This window comes from Mus pahari, chromosome 18 (assembly GCF_900095145.1).
Source record: "Mus pahari chromosome 18, PAHARI_EIJ_v1.1, whole genome shotgun sequence".
Taxonomy (NCBI): domain Eukaryota; kingdom Metazoa; phylum Chordata; class Mammalia; order Rodentia; family Muridae; genus Mus; species Mus pahari.
Window position 1 is genome coordinate 31,370,795 of NC_034607.1, and position 23,181 is coordinate 31,393,975.

The window sequence follows — 23,181 nt, forward strand, 5'->3', positions numbered from 1 at the left end:
GAAGGAGGGGGTGCTCCACGGCTGCAGCTGGAGCGGGCTCCTCTCCGGGGACAGTCCTCTCCTCCTCGCTCGGCTTGCCTCCTCCCGGCGCTGCCCGCCCCCTGCGCCCTCCGCGTGCAGCCCGGGCCCGCGAGGGGGAAGGTAGGGGCGGCGGGGGCCGGGAGAGGCTGGGGATCGGACGCACACGCCGAGGAAAGTCCTGGATTGCAGCGCCCCGGCGCACAGGGTGCACCCCGGTCGGGTCCCCGCAGTAGCCGCGGCAGGAAGGGGGCTCTCCGGCGGGTACGCGGGGGCGGTGTGGCGGGGGTGGGCCTGGGTGTCCCGGCGCTAAGTTGTGGGGCACGGCGCCTTCAGGTCCAGTTCCTTCTTCCGCGCGCTCTTCGCTCCCAGCGCCGCACGCTCGGCCCCGGAGCCGCGGAATCCGCGCGTTCTCTGGGCGCGGAGGACACGCCTGCCCTTGTCGAGAAAACTTTTCCTGCCGACTCAGTCGTGGCGGCCGGTGGCAGGAAGTCGGGCAGAGACCTCTCCTCTGACTGCTCCGCCCGCCCTACCGGGTAGCGCTACCCTGCAGGAGAGCAAGTTTGTGGGGACCTTTGCCTGGCTCTCCAGGAGTCCGCCTTGCAGGGACGGCCGGCCCTGGGGAGGGCAGCGGGCCAGGGCGTAGGCCGAGGGCGCGTGGTGGCTCCGGAGACGAGGTGCGGAGCGCAGCCGGGACCGGCGCCTTAGCGCGCGAAGGGTGTGCGGCCGGGAGCAGGGAGCCCTCGGCGGTCGCCGGCTGGAGTCCTCAGTCTTCTGCTTCCTTCGGGTGAGGACCGCGTCCTGGCCCCGAGTCCATCGAGGAAAATGAAGTTAAGTCGCCAGTTCACCGTGTTCGGCAGCGCGATCTTCTGCGTCGTAATCTTCTCACTCTACCTGATGCTGGACAGGGGTCACTTGGACTACCCTCGGGGCCCGCGCCAGGAGGGCTCCTTCCCGCAGGTAAGCACCTGGTGGCGGGCGCAAGCTAGAGGGCCGGCCTGGGGGCTCGCAATTCTCCGCGCCAGGGCAGGGTGAGGCCGCACCGGACGACCGGCGGAGCCTCATCCGGCTTGCCGAGGTTCTGCTGCGCTCGGACCGCTGAGTTTGCAAAGTGCTGGGCGTCATGTGGTGGCAGCCTTGGCGCCGGGCAGAAGTGAACATATTCCCACATTTACACCCGGGCCTGGGGAAGTGGGCTCGGCCACCTGCTGGTGGGGAACCGGCGCGAGTGTCGCCCCTAAGCTAGCTCAGGGTTAAAGCTGCCAGAGGCCGCCCAGATCCCTGAACGCACCGAGGCGCGGAAATTGATTAAACACAGCCCACCTAGGCAGATTTCTGTTTCTGACCCCTTCCCCTTTCACTGTCTCTTAAGAGATAAAAAAGTTTATTTCCTGTTGCAGCCCTGCAGCCCTTTGAGATATGGATAGTAGGGTTGATTTTAGTGTCGTCATGCTTTAGCTATTACCTCGGGTTGGTTTAGAGCAGAGTGGGGAAGCGCCTGTTATTCTCTTACTGGAAGCTGCGCGGCGCTCAGTTCTCTGAGGGGTGGTCAAACTGGCAGAGGAGTTGAACAAACCACCCCAAGTCTTTCAGGAAAAGTTACTAAAAAAAGAAATGAATGCAGTAGGTTCTGTTTGGGAGGTGACCACATAGCAATTGTGAGTAGCCTGTACGGCTCTTCACTGTTGACACATACATTTTAGTAGAAGGAGAATCCGAAGAATCCAAGTGTTGACAAGCTAACAACTAGTGGACCAGAGGAATATACAACCTACCCGAATAAGGCTGATGTTTTGCCTTTTTTTTTTTTTAATTTGACAGTTTAAATGATTGAAAATAGCCCTCGACATTTCTTTTGATATGCTAGGGTCAATGGCTTGGTGGGAATTTAAATGACAATCCAAGCTTTACTCGAAGAATTATGAAATCGAAACGAGGACTTGGGGATTCTGTCATTAGTACACAGCACTAGAAGTATTTTTTTTTTTTTAAGAAGTGTGGGATTAAAAAGCTGGCCACAGACAGATGTTTCCAAATGTTTACAGCTTCTGCTTCCCCTATAGAGTACAGAGAGAAAATATATAACGAGTGCTCTCAGCTGCCTTTAAATTTTGAACTCGGAGTTTGCAGCAGCCTTGTGGATGGATGACCCTGGAGTAAACTGGTAACAGGCAAATCCTGACAGCCAGGGCCTCGGAGGTCTGAGCTTTGTCCTTCATGCTCTCTAATTTTGGAGTTATATGTACCTTTCTCCTCCCCACCCCATTTTCAGAGTTTTCTCTTTGCACGAAATATATAAATGGAACTCCTCTTCCCCAGTGATGTCTTAATAGTGTCCTCTGGCTTCGGCTGGGCGATCGCTTGAACGTGATTTATGCAAACATCTGCATGGGGTTCTCTGGCAACCTTGACATTTCCCTCTGTTTCTAAAGCAGCGAGTGACTCATTCTATTGCTGAGAACTCTCAGGCAGTTGGTTCTCCTATTTTCATATGAACCCCCAGCTCACTGAGAAGTTGAAGGTTTGCCCAGAGTGTACAGCATTTGGCAGAGCAGTGGGTGGTGGGCTTCAGAAGTGCCTGCAGTGGTGTGTGGTCTATTCCAAGAGAGAGGGTTTGGGAGTGGCATCCTCTTGTTTTTTTTTATCTGGACTTCATGATAGAGAGAAGGTTTAGAATAGGTGGGCCATTGAATCTCCCAGTAGCTAAACTCCATAAGCCCTCTTAGTAAGTCTCGTGGGTTTGACCGTTAACTTCATATGGTGAACTTATCTCCCCAGCTACCATTCAGTTGGTGTGGAACTGAGGCGCAGAGAGCTTCCTGAGCCCAAGGTCACATAGGCAAAGTCTCCGACGTGAACAGGCAGCTCTCAGAGTGTAGTTTCAGAGTCACAAAGTTGTTTTGCTAGAACTGGGCTCCAGCCTGCCTGTGGCCAAAATTGTGTAGAACAGAAATAGACTTGCTGGTGGTGACTTAGCATATGATCCACTGCCCCCCCCCCCGAAAAGTAAGCTTTATTATGAAGACAGAATGAGTGTGGTCCTTTTCAGGGCTTCAGATTTACGTTTTCCCAGAGAGTCTTCTAATTTACTTTTACAGCCAAACATTATTACGATGCAAACCATTACGAAGCAGAGCATCCAGACGTGCACATTCTTTCATTTTATTTCTATGTCTAAACTGCATGTTAACCGTAATTTCATAATAATCCCCAGCATCGCAAAACTATCTTGCCCTCTGTTTCTTGAACAGGTTTTGGTGAGATTCTTGAGTTTCAGTAGAGCTAATTTTGTCAGTGTATGCTGAGGTTGGTGTCCTGTATCCCACTCAACCAGAAAGGTTATCCTGTCCATTCTAGTTTCTCTCTCTTGATGTGGAAACTTCAGTTAGGTATGCGGTCTATTTGGTTTGCAAACTGTAGTTTTAGGCCATCCCCCTGCAAGAACAATCTGTTTTTGTTGTTCTTTGGACTTTTGTTCAGTTATCTTCTTTAGCAACTCTTATTTCCTGCCACCTGTTCAGTCCTGGGTCAAGGGTAGGCACCTCCTCAGCCATGCCCCGCCTCCTGCCCCTCGCCTGGCTCCCCCCACCCCCACCCCAGTGTGGCCTGCCTGAGGAAAACCTTAGAGGGTTTTCTCATGAGTATTACTTTAAGAATTCCTTATGGCCAAGGCAGCAGGTAGCCTACATTTTTAGGGTTATTTGATCTCAGTTTAAAAAAAAAAAAGTAAAAACAAGCACAAACAAACCTCCAGTTTGCCTGAGAGGTGGGCCAGACCTAATGCCTTGAAAATACTTTATGCTAGCTATGTCAGCAGACTGGGTGGGGAAATGTTTACATCTCCCTGGAAGGGCATGTCATTCCAACAGGCAATCTAGTGTGCACAGTAGGAAAAACCACTAGGCTCATGCTGCTAACTAGAGGATGAAGGCAAGGAATCAGGATTTTTATAACAAAGAGTCGGTCTTTAACTACTGTATCACATGATGTAGGGGTTGATGTTGCTTTTGAACATCTCTTCAGAAGTTGGAAAGTCATGAAAATGTACAGGCCAAGTCCAGACTTGGTCTTTTGGGCTCAGAGAACACTTATCAAGTGAGAAAAGTGAAAATGTGTTGAAGTAGTTGATTTGAAAGCCATTATGATAAGAACTTTGATGCTGTAAAAACAAAACAAAACAGAACAAAGACTCTTGCAACATGATGTATATATAGACATATATGCTTAAATGCTTCATACCACTTGGGAAACTGAGGCAGGAGTATTGGTGCTTGTCCTGGGGCCAGCCTAAGCTATGTAGATAGAAGCCACCACCCTCACACAAGCAAAAACCGCACCCATGATTTTTGGGTCCAACAAAGACCATGTTGATAAAAATTGGTCCACAGCAGTAAGTGTGACGAGCTCTTCATTGCCTGACTGCTGCTTCCTTGTTTTTTTATAAATTGTTTAGTTTGAAGCATATCTAATAAAAGTGTCTCCTACCCCCCCCCCCAACCCCCTCCAGGCAGTGCTGCACTGTATTTAGGACAACAGCCCTTGCTGCTTGGGTTAATTTAGGAAGCATCCTAGGGGAGTTGCCTGGGTTCCTGGGCTGTAATGGTTGAGATCTAAGACTTTTGGGAAGGGATGGAGCTCTGATTGCAATCATGATTAGAAATTCAAGTATTGTGAGGTGGGCCCTCTCCATCCCCTCCCAAGAGATTAGTAGTCTCTGGGACTCCTCTGCAAAGCACAGGTCTCAGACTTGAGCTTCTGGGAATAAACTGGACCAGATGCCCTGGCTATGTCTGATCCAAAGGCTTTTATTAACAGGTGTCATGATTGTATTCACTGAAAGGGAATTGTTCCATTAGTCATTCATTAGCCTTAAGGGATTTCTGGGCTCTGGACAGAACACTGATGAAGTGGTCCCTGCTGTGTGGTTTTGACTCTGAGCTTGCTGTTGGTTTTGTGATGTTAAAACATTCACCTAAAAACGTGAGGGGTGGTTCTTGCTGGCCCCTTCCATTCTCCAGTTTTCTCTGTTTAGAGACCTCAGTTTCTCCTGGTGGTTTCTCTATTTCTATAGAAAACTCTTTAAGAAAATCAAAGGGTATTCATCTGCTCTGGTGAGCTGTGGTTTCTGATTTCTGAAGGGGTCGTTATATTTTTGGACCTTGTTCCTTTGGGGTCAAGTGCCCCATGTGGCAGCCTCTCGATTGTAAGTGTTTCTCCAGAACTACAGCGAGGAATGCTGTAAAGTGGAGACCTTCACCTCCTTCTTTAGTAGTTGATAGAAGATTGATCAAGGGAGGAAGCAGAACACTTGAATCCAAACAGGTTTTAATTGCCCTTCCTAGTTTCGTGGTTGAAACCATGTTCCAGTCCAGACTTTGAGAATTGACAGCATTGAAGTGGAACTCACACCCTGCCCTTTAATGAATGCTGTTGGTGCTGCCTCCTGATGCAGAAGTAATTTATTTTGAATAAATGGTTGAGTAAGACTAGATGGGGTATTGGAGAGAGTGGTTAAGGTAATACCATTTATACTGTTATACAGATAACAAGTATCTAAAAGAGTATCCTAAGCCTAACAGTATCTCCTAAAAAACCCCGTGTAGAGGAGCTAGAGTTATAACTGCATATACTGTCTTTCCTCCTCCATTCCAGGGCTTTATAACTCTTTGCTGTTGATATTTGGGTCAGACAATTCTTTGGTGTTGAGACTTGCATCTGTGTGATAGGGTATCTGGCAGTACTCCGTTGTCTTCCTGGTCTGTGCTGGCAGCCACTTGTCTCCTTTCTTGCCCCCATTTGTAGCAATCAAATCTTCCCAGACATCTGCTAGATATAAATAGCCTCTGTTGGGGGTTGGGGGGGAATAGCCTCTGTTGGGGGTTGGGGGGGACTACTGTCCCTACTGAAAATCAGTTTGGCTGTGGTCTGGACAAAGGCCTATTATTATTATTATTATTATTATTATTATTTTTAACACAGTGTACTTTTTGGGTATTTTGCACTTTAGGAAAGTGAGACTGAAAGGCCCTGGTTCTAATGCTCAGAAGGATAAGAGGTATATTTAGATGTTCATACTGTATTCTCTGGATACATAAAATTCAGTGACATAGCTGAAAGTCTGAAGTTTTCTCAGCTTGGCTTTCTTTTTGTTCAGTGTGATGATCTGGCTGATGCATTTCGAGTGCCTTCTTGAGATGCATAGAAGCGGGTGGGGTGGGGAAACCTGGAAGTGTTCACTGTGGCCTGCCTTCCAGACAGTGTCTTTAAAGACCGGATGGGAGAGGAGCAGGAAGCATTGAGGTTGTCCTGACGCCTAAACCAGCTGTGAGGTGGACGATTGGCCTCATATCTTTGAAGGGGCACAGCTATAAAGGATTTTTACATCTTTGAATAGTTAATTTCATTTCATGTCCATAGCTAGTTGTGTGTGAATCCTCTTAGAACAATAAATGGCTGGGCCACAAAACCCAAAACATTTATTACCTGATGCTTTTCAGGAGAAGATTAGATAATCCTGGGACTAAACCATCTTCTCTGTCGCTGGAGGCAGACAGTGTGCAGAAGCAAAGGTAGAACCCTTGAAGATAAAATTCTTAGAAATTGGCTATTAAATAAGCATTGGTCAAAATTGGTATCTTAAAGGCAGGGTTGAAAACTTGTGTTTATCTACATGCCTCATAGATTTCCGGGTATCCGTGCGGCACGTCCATGCTAGAGCACAGAGACATGTGATACATGTAAGCTTCACCTGAGATTTAAAATTTATTACTTATTTACTTATTTACTTACTAGCATTGCTAAGAATTGAACCTTGGACCTTACACCTTAGGAAAGTGTTCTCCCACTGAGCCACAATCCCACCACCACCCCCCCTCCCTGTCCTCCTCCTTTCCCCATTTTTATTTTGAGGCAAGGTCTTTTAAACAGTTGTATAGCCTGGCCTAGAACTCACTGTAGTTTAGGCAGGCCTTCAACTTGTTTTCTTCCTGCCTCAGCCTCTAGAGTAGCCAGGATGACAGCCTGCACCACCAGACCCTAGACTTGGAAAGTTTCTCGCTAGAGGACTGCCCGGGGTGTGAGTGTTGCGGACCGTGCACCAGGCGGGATGAGTCTCTACCTTCAGGATTGGAACCTATAACTCTGCTGAGAGTCTTACTGCTGGCTGTGACTCCGCATAGAGTACAGAGTACAGTCTGAATATTTGAGTTAAGTCAGTAAGGCGGAAGCAGAGGCCACATGTGGGTATCTTTCACAACCTGTTTGTACAGAACAGGACAATTCTCTCTTGTCCGGAGGGTTTCCCAGGATCTAGACTGCTATTCTGGTCACTAAAAAATAATTTGTTTTTCTCTTTTTATTGATTGCTCCTAAAGCTTATGTATAGCTTTCTTCTTGGTTGTGTCTCTAGGGGTTGTGCCATCATCTGGGTGTGGCATCTCTCACTGTTTATGGCTGGTGTTTTCTTCCCCCTACAGTGTGTGCTGTGTGCATTTGTCAGATGACTTTCTTCTCCAGTCTAGGAATATTATTCTCCTCTCCTCGCCTCGCCTCGCCTCGCCTCGCCCCGCCTCGCCTCGCCCCGCCCCTCCTCTTCCCCTCCCCTCCTCTTCCCCTCCCCTCCCCTCCCCTCCCTTCTTTCTTTTCTTTGAAGGGCAAAACAGATCCTGAACCAAACCTTATGCTGTGCTCTTTCTAGTAAACCACTTCATCTTGGATCAGGAGAACTGGCAGTCTTAACAGTGATCTATCTGTCTTTTAACCCCTTTAGTGAAGGTAAATAATAAAAGAAACAACCACCCCCCTCCAACACAGAGGTGTGCATTGACAACTCTTTCTTCTTTGCCACCCAACCCAGTCCAGTTTCCGCCCTGCTTCCAAGGGGGCTTCAGTTCAATGAGGGCTCTGTTCCTCACACTAACATTCACTTGCACCCCTGGAAAACATGTCCTTCCCTCTTGAGCCCATGCTTCCTTTTATAAAAGATGAGGGACTCTTCTGCCTCCCACCATATGCCTATTAGTTTGGTACTTAATTCTTCTGCGTGATATCCTTAATAACTTAGAAGGATCTGTCACCCTTAGATATGAGCTCTCAACGCCAACCGGTCAGATGGGGAAAGTGGTGTTTTCCGTTGTCTTCCAGTTGTTTCTGTCTTCTCTTCATTCTCCATATTCCTGGAGCCGGCAGTTAGTCTTTGTTCTGATTTACCCCATCAGCTTTAAGTCACTTGCATCTAATTCCAGGACTTCCTGTCCTCTCTGATCTACCTGCCCGTCAGCTGCAGAGGTTGGGGACTGATAAACAAAGGATACAGATTCCTGTACAGGAAAGAGCCTAAGAGGTTTATTGTATACTGTGGTAACTGGTTAGGAGCACTCTTCAAAACTGCTCAGAGTAGATGCTAAGGGTTCTTACCACAGATGTGCTAATTTTGAAAAGTTATACATATGTTAACTTGTCTGAAAATTCCAAAATGTATAGGCATTTTTAAGCAACATGTTGTGCCTGGTTAATGTGTATTATTTTTGTTTACCAATCAGAATGCACCAGAGTGTTTGAACATGATGAACATTGTAAATACTGATAGCATGGTGTTGTTCACTGTGTCAGGTAACCTTCCCTCTTGGGAAGGGAGCTTGACGCTGCATTCCTAAATATGCTTCTCTTGGCGTCTGGGCAAGTGGATTCTTGTATCTTAGATTCCAGCTGTTAGAGGCATGCTGTTTCCATATCCTTCACATCTGGACTGTGACTTCCTTGGGTAGCTTATTGTTTTCTATGTCTACTTCTAATTCATTTTCCCTCTGTATTACTGACAGAGGAAATGGAAGTCATTGAGTACTGTCTCTTGCATCTCATTTTGTCAAAAGCAGTTTCCCAGCTCAGTGTGTGCCAGTACTTAATACCCTCAGGGTTTGTGGGGTCAGAAGAAAGAAGTATTGCCCTTTCAGCTTGTTCACAGTTAACACTGAGGGTAAGTTCTGTTTTGTTTCCTTTCCCATGAGAAGCCCCTTTCTGTCAGAGTGGGCACTTGGGTTCCTGCATCTTTGACTGTGTTCCCTTTGAGTTCCTTTATTGATTGATTGATTGATTTGTTTTTTTTTTTTTTTTTTTGTAATTTGAATTAAATACACTTTGTTTGCCATGGAATGCTTGCATAAAAATTAAAATGAGAGTTTATATTCTTTAAAAAAACAGTTTTAAAAACTAAAATATAATTAATTACATTGTTTTCTCTCCCTGCCTTTAACCCTTCCCATCACCCCAACTTGCTTTAAAAAATTATAGCTTCTTTGTCTTTAATTATTATTGGTGCACACAGGTGTTTGTATGTATGTGCACGCTAGTGCATGCTTGCACTTTTGAGTGCTTGTGTGTGTGTGTAATTATATAAATGCAATCTGCTGGGTGTGTTCAGTGTAGTTTGTATGTATGGCTTATATCCACACCTCTCAAGCAAGCTTCTTTTTGCAGCAGATGGAGCCCATTACAGAAAGCCACAGCTGCTCCGCGTACGGGGAACAACTGACCAGAGACTTGCTGTACTTACAACACAGCAACCCTACACTGAGGCCCAGGGTACATGGCAGGATGTGTATTGATATGATGTGTCTTTTAGATATGACAGGGAACCTACACTCATAAAATATCAACAATATGGCTGATTGAAGACTTGAACTAATGACAACACCAGTTGACATGCTAGCGTAGATGTGGTAAAACTCCTGAGTTCCTTTGTGCCACTCATGTGGAATGCAAGGGTGGGGCCTTATGACCAACTTTTCTCTTTCACAATTTTCAGTTTCACAGTAAAACTTGTTTTTTAAACAATCATCTGCATCTTAGATACGTTGTGCATAAAAAGTAGATATAGAATTTGACGGGAGAAAGGGTTTGTAGGTTAGTTAATTTTGTTTTTGTTTTTGTTTTGTTTTGTTTTCTGTTTTCTGCTATGGGCACTAGGTGACATAAATTTGACCTTGGAAATGTGCCAGTCATTGCCAACACATACCTGGACATGCTCAGTGGCCTTTCTGATGCACTATCACCTAGGTTTTCAAACTTAGAAGGATGGCTGATCTTACAGAGAATTCAGTGGGCATCCTAGATATGCTGGTCACTTAAACATACAGTGCACAGATTATGTGCCCTGCAGGCTGTTGCAGGTCCTGGGGATACAGGAGTGAAGAAGGAGTAGTCTCGGCATCTGACCTTTTGACCTTGTGATACGATGTAGACGTCTACAGATGTTGGCCTTCATTTATGCTCTGCCTATCCTGGCTTCCGTGTAGGTTGCTGGTCCATAGATTGGACATGCGTGCAGTTGTCCATGTTTTTATTTCTCCAGACCTGGACTTAAAAGGGAACTCAGAAACACAGCTGCGTTCTGATGATGGCCAGGATCACTGGACTTGGAAAGAAGGGGAGGAGTTGAGTGTGTGTAATTGACCTTGGCAACAGTAGCATCCTTGCTAGACTCAAGTACAGCCCTTCTCCAGCCTTGCAGTCTTGAACTTGGGCATTTGAGAAGGGGCGAGAAGACTGGCTGGATCTAGAGAAGACTTTTGGTATTTAGTTTTGAGCCTGGTATAGTGGCGCACGCCTTTAGTCCCAGCAGTCCAGAGGCAGAGGCAGGCAGATCTCCTAGAGTTCAAGGGCAGCCTGGTCTACACCATGAGTTCCATCCAGGACAGAGAGGGCGGCTTAGAGAGGCTGTCTTAAAAACAGAACAAAACAAAACAAAAAAACGAACAAAAAGAACAGTTTGGGATGAAGTGGCGAGTTGCTTGGAGTCAGCTTCCAGTTGGGAGTCAGGTGGAGGCAATCTTCTCAGAGTCGCTCTGTGTCCCTGGAAGCTGCGTGAGAGAGACAGTATTAGAGAATTCATCTTGTAGAAAATTTTAGACCCGGAAGGGAGTGAAGAGAATATTCAATCTCGATTATTCTGGTGGCAGTGTGTAGGAAGACCCAGAAACAGGAAGGCAGCTGAGAGTCTGTGTGAGGTAATGAACAGACATAAGGCAGTAAATCTTTGTTCCAGGGTTGAATTGGCTGCAATCAAAAAAGGAGAAAAAGCGTACAGACATTTTTTTGTGGAGGACGCCAGGCCTTTCTGGTGGATGGCAAAGGACAAAGATGGGTGGTTTGAGTCACATGTTCTCCCTTGACTTTTTCTCCTTTGGGATATTGGAGGCAAGTTATACTGTTTGCAGACAAATAGTTTGAAAGACAAGCTAGTCTGGGAAGCCAAGTTCAGTTTTATTTATGACAGAGTGGACGTTGGTGGAAATAGCCAAGTGGGCTAAGAGACCAAGGAAGGTGCTGTCAGCTGAGGCCTCTTCAGAGCCAAGGAAGAATGAGCTCACTCTGAGACTGTGCCTGGAGAGGAGAGCCCTGGGCCAAGTGCATTTCTTCTAGCCAAAATCTGAACTTTTTACATTAAGAGTCCCATGCAGCAGATGTTAATAACATAAAGCAGCCATGTTCAGTTTGTCAGAAACTAGGACACGGAGGAACATGCCTATGAAAACACGTCATCAGGACGAAGCAATTCAGACATGCTTGTCAATGGGAAACCAAAAGGACCCTTGTACCTGATGGGACAAAGTTTTTTTTTTTTTTTACTTTTTTCTAGTTTGTAAGACAGAACCTGGGTTATTTTTTAAGTATGGTTGAGGGAGATGAAGAGGGATATCCATAAAGAGTCAAAAGGCAGTTACTCCAGCTAGATGGTTGATAGCTCAGGGTTGGACTGGAGGTCAGTCATCTTGCTGAAAACACCCTCCAAATGGTCTGTTACTGATGAAGAGCCCCTCCTCTTTGGCTGGCCCACATGTGGAAGAACTAAAAATTGTTTTTTGGCCCAGAACCATCTCTTGAAAACTTGCAGGGCCAAAAAAAGCTACAAGACTTGAAATGCAAAATATTTCTCGGAACTTTCAGGGTAAGAAGATCTAACCAGCAACTATTGACACATAAGGTGTGAGAGCCAAGAAGTTCATCCTTAATGTGTTCTTTACAGCTGATGTGTTCTTAAACATTTGTTACTATTCTTTTCAAAAATGATTCCTCTTATTTTTAATTAAATAGATATGTGTGTGCCCGTGTGTGTGTGTGTGTGTGTGTGTGTGTGTGTGTGTGTGTGGTGACTACAGAGTGGAGAAAAGAGCACTCAGTGCCCTGGAGATGGAATTCCAGGTGGCTGGGAGCTGCTGGCCAGGGAGCTGGGAGCTGAGCCTTTTGCATGAGCAGTATGTGTTTTTAGCCACGGAGCTCCTTTCTCTCTAGCTCACTGTGGGATTCATAACTATGCTGGCCCTTGCCGGTGCTTACTCTCCTACCCTGTCTGTGGCCAGTCGGTTCAGCTCATTGTTAAATACAAGTCCTCCGAAGGAATGCTGTAACCCTTTAGAATCTTTGATGCTTAGGCAATTCAGAGTTTATATTAACAGAAATGACTCTTGCCTAAATACATGGTTTCATTTAGTAAAGATGAGAAGGAACCTATTTGGGGGATGATTCCTATAAACAAGATCGTAGGGGAGACTGATAATCTACTTAATATAAGCCCATTTTTAAAGACTTTCCCAAACCACTTCTGAGTGAAAAATGATGTTAGGCATGTCAGTTGCATTTATTTTATTAAGCTAAGACTGTTCAGTTTGATTGGCTTTTCCCATTACAGACATTTATTTTCTTTTTACATTGAAATTATCTTTTCTCAAAATCGCTATGTTGACAGAACTTTTGCCAGCAGATTCTAAGATACAGTATAGGCCCTTCGTCTCTGCAAAGTGAGTTTAGTATAAATATACATCCATAATTACCTCGTGGATAAAGAGATAAGCAGATGGCATAGATAGGAGTCAGAAACCAGAATAGACCAGCCATTCTTGATGGGTGATATCTACCAACAGAGCTGGGTTATGTGTGAACTCTTGCTACCTCAAGTAGGCTGTGTGAGCTTACTTGTCAGTTCTTGGGTGGGGAGTAGGTCTCCCCTTCATAGATTATCTCAGAATGCTCAGCATATAAATATATCGGGGCTGGCATAGTAGATAAAGATGCCTCCTGCCACGCCTGAAAAGCTGAGTTTGATCCCAGGGTCCTACATGGTGGAGGCCGAAAACCAACTTCTGAAGGTTGTCCTCTAACTTCTACACGAGTTCTCTGGCAGGTGCATGTCCTCCCAGTAAACATCTACAATAAAAATAAAAATGTGTTAAAAGGAATGTAAGTATATTAAAAGTAAGTCTTAGGAGAAACACCAGTAGTGTGATTCTTAAACATTTTTTGGGGCGTGGGTGTTGGGGGATGGGGAGATTTATCTGTTGAACAGATTTGAAAGTGCTGAGTTAAAAACCTATTATTAGGTGATAGATAATTTGCACAGTGCCAATTAATTATACTTGTCAAGTGGATTTGTAAGTAATAAAACTACATTTTATTAAAATGTTTTATAATCCAGATATTTGTCCAGCTTATACACCCCTCTTCCAGTAATTGTTTTTTTGGAAGATGGTCTGTTTTGCAAAATGTCACTTCCTATGATACCTAGGTGCCTAAATTGTCACCTCAGTAAAGAGGATGTGGCTTCATGCAGCTGTCCTGGGTGTGCACAGGTGAGGCCGTTTGGTTTTCATTTGAACGTACATCTGGGCACTGAAAGTGTGGGGGTGTGGTGCAGTGTTCTGACATGTTCTGACAAGGTGCCAGAGCTGGAGGCCCAGCCTCTGGTTTGGCATGTAGCAGTGGGAAAATGTTCTCCCTGGTCAGGGCTGGGATCCTACCTGGTGACACCAGCAGCTGCCAGGGGTTCCCAAGGCCCCCGAGTACCCAGCCAGAGCATGCCAGGAACCTCTTCTCCTCCGCCACTTGGCACTCTTGTCTTCTCTGTGTCTATGAGGGGCTTCTGTTACTGTCTTACCTAGGGAGTGGGGTTTATGAAGAGTGACCGTGTGTGTTGCTCCTGAATTTTGGGAGGACACTATACAATTCCATACCCTTCATGGTCACACATGATGCCCCTTCCTTCTCTGACTGACCGAATGGCTGCACGACTACAGAACCCTCGAAGAGATCCAGTTGTGTTACCCTCCTGATCCAGACAAGTGCCATCAGGAAATCCCTTGTAGCAGTGGCCTGTGACTTGGTGACTGTGACCACAGGCCAGGTCACTCTTCCTCTTTTTGGCCTCTGGGGGTGAAGTGGACATTTGAAGCATTGCTTGTCATGTTATAAAACCCCACTGTCTTCCTGTGAGGTTGCCTGCCATCAGATTGACTGGCAGCATTTTCCTGGGTTCCTGGAATAGTGCCAACTACTGACTAGATACTGCTCAGTAACCATGACCCCTGTGGGCTGGGAAGATGCCCTCCTGAGCCAAGTTGCAGTTCCTATATTTAGCTTGATTGCAGTGGTTCCTAACTGAGGATGTGTGAGAAGTGCCTGGTAAGCCATTTCCCATGTAGAAAGGTGGACCCGTGTGTGCCCTCCAGGCAAACCACACTTATTTCCAATGCCCGAAATTCCTGTCCGTACTGGGCACATGTATATTCAGCTTTGACTTCTCCTCTTAGTTCCAGACTAGCATCGACACTCATAACCATCATGCAGAAACCTGTTAGCTGCTGGATGCATCAGTTTTCCATCCAATCTCTCCTCCTTCAGCATCCTGTTTTTCCTGAGCGATGTTGTCATATCCATCCTTCTGCCTTTATTCTTCTCATTGTTTGGCCTCCCCCCTGCCACATTTTTTCCTATCCCTCTGCTTGTATCGGCCAGGGCCAAGCCACATGGCTTATCTTAGACAAGCTGGGGTCCCTTTTGAACTGGATCTGTCCCTTCAGAGCTTCATAGTAGCTTGAATACATTTTAAATTTCTCAACTTTGAAACAATGTCTATCTAGGATGAATACATTGGTGTTTCTTTTCTTGGAAATCAGTTAAAGACATTTCTAATGACTTTTATGTGTATGTATGTGTGCCCTAGTGAGTTTTTGTGTACCAGATGTATACAGGAGCCTGCAGAGGCCAGAAAAGGACAACTGATCCCCTGGAACTGGAGTTGTAGGCAGTTCTGAGTCACTGTGTGAGTGATGGGAACTGACTCCGGGTCCTTCATACGAGCAGTAGGTGCTTTCTTAACTGCTGATCCAGCTCCAGGCTCCTGGACAGTCCCGGTTGCTCATTTCCTGTATGCAGAAGCACGTGGCAGACGTCTGACCTAACTGTGTCCTGGGGGCAGGCTGCTGCAGCTTGGCGGCTCATCCTCCTCTGTGGCAAGGAGCTTGAGTCTCTCCGGGACTGGGGATGCTGCAGACCCTCTCTAACAGGCCACATGTTAGAAAGCTCTCTCAGGTTTGCTCACGCAGGGCCAGCCCTTTACCTGGTGTAGCAGTGTGCTGTTGTAACTGTAACAGACACAAAGGGAGAAAGAGATCTGGTTGTTCCGGAGCTGAGAAGTGCGGAAGCAGGCCGAGCTGGGTGGGAGCTAAGAGGGCTCAGAGCCACGTGGCATCCCAGGGCCCTGGGGAAGAGTCAGTTTCTTCTCCAGCTTCTAGAAGTTGTGAGTTCTGTGCGTCAGGCCAGGATGGGCGCATCGTTTCATCCTCTGTGTCCTCAGGCTCCCTTTGTGGGCCTTGCTCTCTAACTGTTCTCGTTTCTCCTTGAGATCCTTGTGCCCTTAAGAGCCCTCTCTGGATAGTCTAGGATAATCTCATCATCTTAGAATCTTGAATTTCATCAGCAAAGCTCTCCATATATGTATCATATCCTAGCTTCTGGGACATAGGCGTCTTTGAGTAAGCACAATTTAAATTTCTTTGTATGTATTAACTGATCTTCAGCAGCTGGCTCCGTTTGGGTATTATTCACTGCCCCTATTTTATAGGTGGGGAAAGTAAGGCACTGGGAGGTTACGTAACATGTCCAGGTTTCTCTGCTACTAGGTAGTGATGTTGGAGTTCACATGTCACTTCCCTTTAGCCTTCTCTAATCAGGGCAGGGCGCACGCTGTTTTCGCAGGCCTCTAATGTATTCTTCAGAGTGATGCTTTAAAACCACACAGTGGTTATCACCACAGCTCCTCGAGTGCTTGGCTGCTGTGTTTTAAGTCCTCGCATAATTTTTTCAGGCAATGGGAGTTAGCATCTGCTTTCTCACAGTGTTCCCTCCCCAAGGTCACACAGATAGCAAGTGCTAACATTGCAACACGTGATCTGAACCAGGGCCAGCTTGCTTCACTGTTTTTGCTAAAGGGGCTTGATCTGATGAGGACGTGTTTAGAAAATGATTAACCATCATTTAGTGTTACATTATGGGCACATTCAATCCCAGACTCACGGAGGAGGCAAGAACGGGACATGTGATCCCCGGAACTTCAGGATGTGGGTGTTGGGAATGGAACTCTGGTCCCCTGGACCAGTACTAAGTGCTCTTTAGTGCTGAGCTGCCTCTTGAACCCCTATCAGAAGGTCTTGATGGACTGGAGTGGCACTCGGATTCCCACATCAGTAGAGTGGAAAAGAAAGATATAAAAGGAAAGGGTGGAATTGACTAAGAGTTTCAGCTCATAAACACACATTAGGCTGATGCTTTCTCTCCTTTGGTGCTTATACATACCAGGCAATCATTTTTTTCTAAAATTGGTCTAATTAGAAACTTAGGTGCAAAATGTATTGTGGAGATGGAACAAAGCATTGTTTTGAGTTTCTCCTTAGCCACCTTCTGCATTCTCCACAGCATGTGAAAACCAGCTTCTCAAGTTGTAGAACTGAGACAGACTCAGAATCTTTGCCCTTAGAAGGGAGCCACATATACTGTCCTTGTCAGAGGTCATCATTGTCAACCTGTGGCCAACCCTAGGTCACACTTGTTTTCAACTGGACCATAGAGACCACTCTATTAATGAAGGCTTTCCATTCTTTTAAAAATATTTTATTATTTTAAGTGTGTGTGTGTGTGTGTGTGTGTGTGTGTGTGTGTGTCTGTCTGTCTGTCTGTGCTTGTGAATTCAGGTACCACAGAGGCCAGAGATGTTGGATCCCTCTGGAGCTAGAATTATAGACAGTTGTGAGTTGCCTGATGTCAGTGCTGGGAATTGAACCCAGGTCTTATAAGAGCAGCATATATTCTTAATTGTTAAGCTATCTTTCCAGTCCTGACATTTCTACTTTTTCTTACTTTATAATTTATTTTTTTGATACAACAGAGATTAATTTTTTTCATAAGAGATCATGAGTGTGTCATGGGCTGTGGATTATATGCCCAATACTTTCATGTCCTAGAACATGGTGGGCAACAGCCTTTCATGTGTTCCTTGGTTTTCTCTTGTAGTGCATAATTGAGATGCTCCTGAGAGTCAGGCGTTGTGCCAGACATCAGGCATGGGGAGCAAAACAGCTGCCCACTTAGTGGGGACAGAGGGGTGTCACGCCTGAGTCGTCCACTGGGTGATTGTGATAATGCTGTGGAGAAAATGAAGTGATGTGGAGAAAGAGTACTATATGGAAGGCTATTTTAGATAGAGTAGCTGAGAGAGCATTTAAGGTGTCTGTTAGGGAGAGAGTTGAAGCATTGTACAAAGGGGAAAAATAGGCATTAAGTCAAGAGAGTCAGCGAGAAGGAGCTGACTTGGAGCTGGGATACAATAATGGCAAGGCTAAGTTGGGAAACAGTGCTGTGTGCATCCCGGTGTTAGCGGAGGGGTTCACTCTGCTTTGACTGTGATGAAGAACGCTCCAAATGCACTAAGAAGCTACAGAGGATATTACAGCAGGCTGTTATCTGGGCAAGGCATGGATGGCTAAACATGCACGCAGGGAGACAGAGTTGATTTGGAAAATTACTAGTGCCTTGTAGTCATGGTGTTGGGAGGGCGGAGGGAGAGAGGTTGATTGATTCAACAAGTATGTTGGAGATAGAAAGGAATTACGTATGGAGGCATCCTGAGGACAGTGGAAGAATCAGGATACCAACATTTTGAAGGAGCTGCTTGGGGAGACCAGAGCTGCTTTCTGAAGATAGGAGAATGTTGTAGCTCTGGGAGAAGAGTGTGTTCATCAGGTAGGATTGATGTCAAATAGAGTAATCAGTAGGTGCTTGAATATCTGGGCTTGCCTTTCAGAGGTTTCAGCAGAATATGTACATGAGTACAACGTGGCATTTAAGTCTCTGAGTGGATGAGATTATCCAGTAAAGAGACGTTGTAGCCATAGGCGCTAACCCGGAAGCTGACATTCAGAGGTCGGACAGAGAAGGAGCTAACAGAAGTAGGCCACTGGAAGAAAGTAAGGGCACATGGAACCGCAAATCAGGTCAGTCACTGCAGTTTCCAGGATGAAGGTGCTCTGTGGTGTGTTCCTGGAGATGATGAGGTCCCAGCATGCTTTGCATCAGGCTGGGCGTATGTGCTTCGGGGGAATTGATGTGGGCAGTCTTTAGTGAGATGGACAACATCTGAATGCAAAGGGCCTGTGAGTGAGCTGGGAGTGTACGACAGAAAGAGTGCAGAGTCCACGCTTTGCAAATACTCATGTGTCCTAGGAGCGTGGGCTGCTGGCAGAGGACAGAGTCATGGAAACATTTTCTGGCTCCCTCCAAGCACACAGGCCCAGGCCCTGGGAAGTCCTGCTGTCAGTCTCAGGCTGAGCTGGGAATCTGTTGCAGAGTCCCAGAGATAAAAAGCTTGAAGGACCTGCTGCTCTTATCCAGATGACGAAGCAGGGATTTGCTCTGCCTACGTTTTTACCTCATCAGGTCCTTGGTGACAGATGCTCCGCCATATGAGAGCTGATCTTCCCCACTCAACCCACTGGCCCAAGGTTCTTTAAAAATGCCTTCCAGACACAGAGCTAGTACTGTGATGTTACTCAGGGTGACATGCTTGGATTGTCCCTTTTGACAGAAGAAGGGAGGGGCCCAGCACCGATTAGCAGAAGCTAATCAAGCTAAGAAGTGCGGGTGGTTGGACTTTGCCCCTTTTCAAGATCCCTTGGGAGTCCAGTTCCATGGCATCCTGGTCAGCCATGTCTTGTAGGGGTGTGGTTGACTTTTAAAGATGCAGATAGTGGGGTTGGAGAGACTGCTCACTCTGGGTTCTTCTCCCAGCACCCGCACGGTGACTCAGCTGCGTGTACCTCCAGTACCAGGGGACCTGATGCCCTCATCTGTCTTCCCTGGGCATCACACACATGTGGGGCAGTCATACACGCAGTCAAAAATCCCATAAACATAATAATAAATTAATTTAAAATTTAAACATATTAGACTACATTATGCCATAAACCTGGAAGACCAGCTGCTTCCTGTCGGTGGGTGTAGGAAGACTGCCGCACACTGGGAAGGGGAGTCTGAACCTGCAGCCTCGAGAGGACTTCCCCAGGAGTGGCGCCTCTGCGCAGATGACAGGGATGGGCTTGGACGTTGGGAGGGCCCTGGCCTCTGCGTGTGAGGCCTCTGAGCATCGGAGGGAAAGACAGCCAAGCCATCGTTGCAGGTGGAGCCTGAAGGAAGAAGATACACTGTCAGCCGTGCTTGAGTGGTCACAGTAACTCTCGTTGCCGGCAGCCCGTGTCCTCCCTGGGGCAGATCATTATGTAATGTGTTCTGAGTTGGCTGTGGGCAGTGATGGATCTCCTTCTTAGGATGGAGTGGGCACCGATCCTGGACTCCTTCGTCGTAGACTCTAAATTAGCTTTGCCCAGTGTCTCTGATATGTGCCATCTTTTCCCTCAGCTCTTCTCTTTCACCACTAGCAGAGAAAAATCAAATATGACCTTCTTCCCCCTCCCTGGCAGAATAGCGCTGAAGATGCCTCCCTATAGAACTGATTAGCAAATCAAAGGATAACGGGCTTTTCTCACCAGTGGGTTTCTTGCCCTACAGAAAACTGTCTTTTTCAGTATTCCTATCAGCATTCTTTGACCTGACAGCATAATTGAAACGTTATCTATCATTTCTGATTCTTTAATGCACACCACGGGTACATTCCTTCAGGCCTCGTCATTCCTCCCAGCCACGTGGGTGGAATTTGCCTATGAGGTACACGGTAAGGATTTTGGCTATTTGGAGGGAGGCCTTATTCCGGTGCGTAATATAATTTAAAAATGGTTTTCATTAGACCGTTAATGCCGACAGAGCCCCAGGCCACACTCTTCTACCCGTACTTAAGTTACTATAGAATCCTGGGCACTGGTATCTTCAGAGCTATCATGAAAGTGAAAGCCGTCTTTAACGTCTGTTGGCTCCCTCTTCACAAACCATCGCAGGTGATGTTTATTCTGAGTATTTCTCTGACACGGAGGGTTTGGGAGCAAGGCCCATACAGAGTGCTTCTCCTAGGCTTTCCCTAGAGGGCTCCTTGCCTTCCTCACTGCGAATGGCGAGCTACAGTGGGCAGCTTGGCTGTGGATGTGGGCCCAGGGGGAACCTCCTCCAAGCACAGAGAACCTTAGAGAGGCGTACCATGCTCTGGCAGCCTCATGTGGTACCGTTCGAAGCTCTGAGAAGAGCACATCAAAGCTTCATTTTAGGGAGATGCGCGCGGCAGCTCTGAAGGTCTGATTCTGCACAGAATGGGGACCTCGGTGGCAAGACAGCCTCTGGAGGGAGTTTTGGTTTCGATACTGGAACTCCTCAGCAGGATGAGTCAGAACAATTGCAGGAAGCTCCAGGCTGTTCTGCTGTGGTAACGTGTGCAGAATCTCCCCATTTGTTCCCTGCAACTATGGAAGTGTGGACAGAGACGCCATGCATTTGACTCTTTTATTCTTTCCGGTTGGATGGGGAGCCACAGCAGAAGAGCGCTTTTGGTCATTGCATAGCAAAGAACTGCTGGCCCTCATAGCCAACACTGATGTGGCCTTCATTGGTATGGCAGGCACGGCCAGCTTTTTTACAGTGTACTGGCAGGGCCATGGTATTATAATCTACATGTTTATACTCTTGAATTGTACACTCTAGTTATAAAAACAGCCACACAGGGAACCTCATCATGTTAGAGTCAGTTTAAACAAATAAGCTTTTTGTGTTGGGCCACATCTATAGTTCTGGGCTGCAGGCTGGAGGCTCCTGGCTAGCTTCTCCCTAAAGGGCTCTGTTGATCTGGAGCCCACATGATTTCTCTAGCTTCTAGGTGTGATCAGAGAGTCAGTCTTGTGTTGAGACCCCGGGTCTCCTTGGCTACACTGTGTCCTCTTTGCCCTTTATCTGCCTCCCTTGTTAAGCCCACCCAACTTTATGATTATAATTAAATCTTTGATTCACTGTTAAACCAACAAATATTCACAATAGGTTAAAAACAATGTAGACATCCCAACTGGTTTTAATTAGATGTTTTGTCAAAATTGCACAGTCATAGATATTACTATGTCTTTCCTTTTACTTACTCCAAGTTGTCAGTTTTCATCAGTATTCTTCTATATAGAGAAGTTTGTGTAAGGTCTTCAGATTTTGTTATTCATTAAAAAAATTATTTAGAAGCTGGGCATGGTGCTGCACATCTTTAATCTCAGCACTCAGGAGGCAGAGGCAGGTGGATTTCTGAGTTCGAGGCCAGCCTGGTCTACAGAGTTCCATGACAGCCTGGGCTACACAGAGAAACCCAGTCTAAAAAATCTAAACCAAACAGAAGAAATTCTATGATGGGTGTTTTAACTGCATGTGTGTCTATACAACTTGCATTTCTGGTGTACACCATTGGGTCTCCTGGGACTGGAGTTGCAGATGGTTGTGGGCCACCATGTGGGTGCTGAGAATCAAACCCAGGTTTGTCTGGAAGAGCAGTCAGTGCTGTTAACCAGAGCCACATCTCTATTTCCTTCTTCTTATACTTATAAAGACTTTTTATTTTTATGTGCCTGTGTGTTGCTTATAATGTTATCTTGTATATTCAAAATATATATATATATCTTAGGTATTTTTGTCTTCCCACCGTGTGGCATTCTTCCCAACCCTAGGCTTTCAGTTCAGAGCAGTTATTGAGAAACATATTACAAATGCATGCATATCTTTCCTATACTTGGAACAGAGCATCCAGAGTTGAACAAGTTAGAGATGGTTCTTCCTGCCATTAGTTGCAGGAATCGGTAAAACAAGGTTGTAAGGATGCCAAGCTTCTTAATGTGGGGATCAATTAAAAACAAAAATGCCCTGCATGTCACACAGGATAATAAAAGCACTCTGACTGGCTTATTAGGGCATGCTTATGTCTGTGGCAGTTAAGAGTTGATGAATTGATTTTTCTTTAGATTGTCCAGTATGTGTTAACAAAGGGAGGTGGAGCATTCTCATTCAGCTTGTATGGTTTTTGACCCTGCAAATTAACCCCAGTCTATTTTGCTTAAATTTCAAACTTCACTCTTGAATATAACATGTATCTGCATTAGTGGTTCTAGAGACCCTAAGATTGGTTAGGCCTGGATTTTGGGAGACAAAAATTTATTTGGGAAATAATCTGTAAATATTTTGGTCATTGTCTTATACTTCAAAAATAAGATTAGATAAAGACAGTGGTTACGGAAAGGTCTTATGGTATAAGAAGGTATTTCAGTCCTAGCTGCCCATATGCTGTGTGTTTGTGCATACCGAATGGTCAGAGGAGGGTGACTGCTGGTCCCCTGTGTGCCTTGGCAGAGATGCAGTCATGGTTCACATAGCTACCTCTTCCTTTTTCTTTCAGGGCCAGCTTTCAATATTGCAAGAAAAGATTGACCATTTGGAGCGTTTGCTAGCTGAGAACAACGAGATCATCTCAAATATCAGGGACTCAGTCATCAACCTGAGCGAGTCTGTGGAGGATGGCCCTCGAGGTTCACCTGGCAATGCCAGCCAAGGCTCCAACCACCTCCACTCGTCACAGCTGGCCCTTCAGACTGACCCCAGAGACTGTCTGTTTGCCTCACAGAGTGGGAGTCAGCCCCGGGATGTTCAGGTAACGGGCAGCCGCTGGTCATCAATGGCCTGTTTGCTTGTTTTCAGGTTTGCCTCCGGGTCTGTTTTATTCCATACGTTTCTAAGCTCTGGGCTCCAGCGTTGCCTTTAGCCATAATTTGTTTGGTCTCATCATCATTTTAGTTTGTTAGTGATACAATTCACCCTCTCTCCTCTGTCTGATTGCTCCTGAGCACCGCCATTTTGGATGCCTTATTGTGTTTCTGTTTT

The 23,181-nt window shown here is 46.2% G+C and overlaps 1 protein-coding gene across 1 annotated transcript in view; it reads left to right on the forward strand.

Annotated features, from left to right (window-relative positions):
• The first annotated feature begins 335 nt into the window (after positions 1 to 335).
• The window catches only part of Man2a1 (mannosidase alpha class 2A member 1), a 154,759-nt gene continuing 131,913 nt past the window's right edge, over positions 336 to 23,181 (forward strand). The window contains exons 1-2 of the mRNA XM_021217692.2: positions 336 to 978; positions 22,700 to 22,951. Coding sequence (XP_021073351.1) covers positions 844 to 978; positions 22,700 to 22,951 — 387 coding nt within the window. The 5' untranslated portion in view covers positions 336 to 843. The remainder of the gene's footprint in view (positions 979 to 22,699; positions 22,952 to 23,181) is intronic.